The 4,832-nt window shown below is 45.0% G+C and overlaps 1 protein-coding gene across 1 annotated transcript in view; it reads right to left on the bottom strand.

Moving 5' to 3' along the window:
• Positions 1-866: 866 nt before the first annotated feature.
• The window catches only part of nrp1a (neuropilin 1a), a 197,215-nt gene continuing 193,249 nt past the window's right edge, over positions 867-4,832 (bottom strand). Inside the window, exons 15-18 of the mRNA XM_063206448.1 lie at positions 4,482-4,756; positions 2,557-2,653; positions 2,095-2,148; positions 867-1,872 (exon numbers count right to left, since the gene is read on the bottom strand). Coding sequence (XP_063062518.1) covers positions 1,589-1,872; positions 2,095-2,148; positions 2,557-2,653; positions 4,482-4,756 — 710 coding nt within the window. The 3' untranslated portion in view covers positions 867-1,588. The remainder of the gene's footprint in view (positions 1,873-2,094; positions 2,149-2,556; positions 2,654-4,481; positions 4,757-4,832) is intronic.

Below are 4,832 nucleotides of genomic sequence, written 5' to 3'. Positions count from 1 at the left end.
GGTGGGGACATTGGCATCGGTTCAAGGACAAACATCACTGAGGAAACACTGTAAGCTACGTTATATTGTGTCACTGCTTCTGCTACTGTCTTTAGGCTTACTGTATAGGTGTGTGTGTGCGTGTGTGTGTGCGTGTGCGTGTGCGTGTGTGTGTGCGTGTGTGTGTGCGTGTGCGTGTGTGTCTGTGTGTGCGTGTGCCTCTGTGTTTGTGTGTGTGCGTGCGTGTGTGTGTGTGTGTGTGAGAGAGAGAGAGACTAGTGTTCTTTATGTACTGCCCTGGCTTGATTGGCTTCCTGTACTGTCTCACGAGTTGTTATTTGATATGGTGGTGTGGTTTGTTTATGCATGTGTTTTCATGTGTCTGAATTGACGAGCTGGACAGACGCTAACACACACACACACACACTCATACTCGCTCACACACACTCATGCTCACACATACCCTCTTTCGTACAAACCACACACACACACAAGGCTGGTAAAACAACGGAAAAACAGGAACGAAAACAAGACTACAGCACACTGTTCACCATCACAAAACAGCCTGACGATTCTATTTACAACACACGACCCAAGGAAAGGAAAAATACTGCAGCTTTAAAATCCATTGACTTTTTTTTTTTTTTTTTTTTAAATCTTCCTTCAAAAAAGTGATGAGTGGCGAATGGGGTTCTAAAATATATTAAAACATATGTACAATATGAGGGCCTTGACATCCAGTCCATAAAAAGTACTCTTGATTTTTAGCTGACCTGACCAACACTCCACAATGCAAAGGAAAGGGGGGATGGGTTTTTAAGAGTTTAGAAAAAGAACTTCACAGAGAGAATGTTGAGAAAATGCACTCAAAGGCACTGTTGGAACCATGTTCTGTTTTGTTTTGTTTTGTTTTCCTCAAAGAATCAGAACATTCTACTTTCCGATTTGAGATTCCCAGATGATAAAACCCTTTTTCTCACACATCATGGTTCATTTTGGGTTTTCAACACAAAAACCGAAATGAAAAAGAAAAACATTCTGAAAATAAAGACTTTTTTTCGTTTTATTCTCAGAGAAAACGATAAATACTTTAAACATGATATTGGTCTCAACACCAGCATCTGATTGTAAAAAAGGAAAAAAAAGAAAAAATAATATTAATCATAAAAATTAATAAAATTAAAATAATAATCTCGATCATCTGTACATATTTTTTTGTTGTTGATGTTTTTTTTTTCATATTTTCTACACAGTGTCCCCTAGTGGCGGGTTGCTTTCACTGCAGCTCCTGAGTAAAGCATGGCTCAGTCTCATCCTCCAATCAGATTCCCCGCATCGTCTCCAGAGCCTTGCTGTCCCTGACCAATCAGGGAGCCTTGGCAGTCCATGTAGCCCGGCCTGTTTCATAATTATTCATCTCTCTTTTGTTTTGTTTTTGTTTTTGTTTTTTTGCAGGGGGTCATGTCACACGCTCACTCTCTCCTCCTCCTCCTTCTTTCATGTCACGTGTTCGAACAAATGCACACAAAAAACAGACACTTGACGCTAGGCGTACGAGCGTGCTTCCGGGCAGCTCCAGCTCCTGTTTCCTGGCTCCCGGCCGCTCCGCTCACGCCTCTGAGTAGGAGTTCTGTGTGTTGAGCTTGTCCTTCTTCAGCTTCACGCCGTCCACCAGTTCGAAGTTGTAGTTCTCCAGGGCGGATAAGTTCCGGTCGGCCATGCCGCCGTGCGAGCAGGCGCAGTACAGCACCACGCCACAGATGGCGCCCAGGAACACGCCCAGCGCCGACATGGCGATGATGGTGATGAGGATGGGGTCCAACGTCTTCAGCATGTTGCCGCCGCCGCCGATCTCGCTGCTCTCCACCATGCGCGGGAAGTCCGTCATCTCCTCTGTAACGCGGGAAAACACACAAAATCGAATAATTAGGTCTACATCTTGAGCTAGAGAGAGGCAGATTTTGATAGATCTACAAAAACAAGTAGTCTCACTTATGAATGAAACTACAAATGAAATTGTGCTAATAGTTAGCCAGAAATAAAGGTTAAAAAATAATCATGAAATACAAAACTGTTAAGACTCAAAACTGATAAGCATAAGTGAAATTGACATACCAATGATGTTGGGGATTTCGTCAGGCAGCATGGGTTCAGTTGAGACAGCAGGATCTGCACACAAATGTGACAGTGATCAACAACAACAACAACAACAACAACAACAACAACAACAACAACAACAACAACAACAACAACAACAACACACTACAAGGGCTCTACATACACACATGTACACATGTACCAAAATTGGCAAGCATGATACAGGTGAATAACCCTGTTGAAGGTCAGCACATTAAGCACATTCCAGGAAAAGGTGCAGGACAAAGGCTGACTGTGGTTTCGGAGAGAGAGAGAGAGAGGTTCGCACACTTAAAATCTGTTTTGTTTTCTTTTATTATTTCATGGCTGGATTACGTTTCGACTTCAACAGTCTTCATCAGATTCTCTAATGTGCGGCCCTCTCTCTCCGAAACTACAGGTGAATAACCCTACGACACAGGCTGTGAGTCCCAGACCCACCTTTGCAGTCGGCGAGGTTGAGATTGTCTAGAATCTTGATGTCGTCCACGGCGATGTTGCCATAGCTCCGCCTCTCCACGGCAGCTTCAATCACCACCTGCCAGGAGGAGAGACGCAGTAGTTAGTATGGTCGCATCATGTATACCACACAGTAGTTAGTATGGTCGCATCATGTATACCACACAGTAGTTAGTATGGTCGCATCATGTATACCACATAGTAGTTAGTATGGTCGCATCATGTATACCAGTGGTTCTCAACCTGGGGTGCGGGCAACCCCTGGGGGTGCGCCAGAGATTTCAGGGGGTGCGCAGAATTTTGTTTGTGTTGAGGTTGTGACCAAAATTATGCTTGCAAAGATTATAATCAGGCCAAATTAAGACCAAACTAAAACATTTTTGGTCCCCATTTTAAGTCATTAAGGTAATGATCAATGTCTCAAGCAAGAATCATTGTAATTAATCACTTCAATCATTTTTAGTGCACATACATGTGTAGAAGTTTGTTTTGGGGGTGCGCGGCTTGTCTTCGGCACTGGTAAAGGGGTGCGTTGAGAAAAAAGGTTAAGAACCACTGATGTATACTCTTTATCAGAGATGTGGACTTGTGATGTATGACTTAGCCCCTTAAGACGCGGCTTTATACATTTATTCTTACCAGTATGGTAACGACCAAGTCGTGGTGCATTACTAAAGGGCCTGTGTTGTGTCATAGTATTATAGTGCCATGGTAGTTACATTTCAATGACTATTACAGCGTGCCACTGGAGGTACGGCGCACATTAAGGGGCTACACTCGAGTCAGTCACAAATGAATGACTTGAGAATTGGCTTGGCAATATTAGGATTGATGGGTGACTGACTGTAGCCTCTTACTGCAGCAGGGGTCGCCGGCGACCCTATTCACTTGCTGAAAATGCTTAACTACATCATGACAATATTGCTATGACATTACAGAGAGCCATAGCGCTGCGTTAAGTAAGGGTTAACGTTCGGCGAGAAGGTCGCTACCGTGGAATAGCAGCACGACAGAGAGAATCTTTAGACCCCGACGCGGAGCGGAGGGGTCTTGTTCTCTCTGAAGTGCTGCTATTCCACAAAGCGACCGACTCGCCGAAAGTTAACCCGCTTATTATATGGATATACTTAAATGACTCACACATGGCGGGGACATTTCTTTAGGCCTATTTAATGTTAAGATTGTTGCTGCGCAAAACAAAACAGTGCCGTTGTGGAACACCGCTAGGCAACAGCTAGGTAGCCAGGACAACAGGTGTTGTCTATCACAGCAGCTGATTAGAGTCTTGTTGAAAAGTCGCTTTAGCAGTGAAAAGTCTTGTTGCCATTGACAGCGGTCTGTTATAGACCAACCCGTCCGTTATCGAAAAATAACAGACGTGCGAACGTTGGGGAGCCCCGTTGAAATGAATGGAGCATTCGACTGATGACGTCACAACCATATAATAAGGGGTTTTAAAGGTTATATAGTAGGATACTACAGTATAATAGTATGCAGGGTTCTAAATTAACACCAGCCAACCAGCCAAATGCTGGTGAAATTTGTGTTTGGCTGGTAGAAAAGACCAACTCACTAGCCACTTTGACTCATTAGTGAATGTGTGTTTGGCGAGTAGGATTAACATCTACGAGCTATTTTGGCTGGTGATGACAAAAGTTAATTCAGAGCCCTGATAGTATGTGTGTCGTACCTGATAGGGTTTGCTTAACTACATCATGACAATATTGCTATGACATTACAGAGAGCCATAGCGCTGCGCTAAGGGGTTAAAGGTTACATAGTAGGATACTACAGTATAATAGTATGTGTGTCGTACTGTACCTGATAGAGAGCCATAGCGCTGCGCTAAGGGGTTAAAGGTTACATAGTAGGATACTACAGTATAATAGTATGTGTATGTGTCCCACCTGATAGGGTTTGCTGGAGTGCGGCACCAGCACGCGTCCCTCCCTCCACCGGTTGCCCTGGTGACCGCTGACGGTCCAGAGCAGGATGTCGGTGGTGGCCTTGGCGCCGTGCTTGCGCTGCTTGATGTGCAGCGTGCCGATGTGCGAGCCCACCATGTGGTACCAGAAGGACAGGCACAGGTCCGAGCCCTGCGACGCCACCTCCGGGCTCACGATGCGCGCCACCTCCGCCTCCTGCACGTCCGGCGACAGGATGATGAAGTTCCCGGAGTCGCCTGCACAAGGGGGGGGGGCACAAGACAAGACATGAGTTTCGGGTTTTTTGTCATTTTAGTCACTTTACCTGAAGAA

This window comes from Engraulis encrasicolus, chromosome 9, assembly GCF_034702125.1.
Source record: "Engraulis encrasicolus isolate BLACKSEA-1 chromosome 9, IST_EnEncr_1.0, whole genome shotgun sequence".
Classification (NCBI taxonomy): domain Eukaryota; kingdom Metazoa; phylum Chordata; class Actinopteri; order Clupeiformes; family Engraulidae; genus Engraulis; species Engraulis encrasicolus.
Note: the sequence above shows the minus strand (reverse complement) of the source record. Positions and strands in the feature narration are given on the sequence as shown.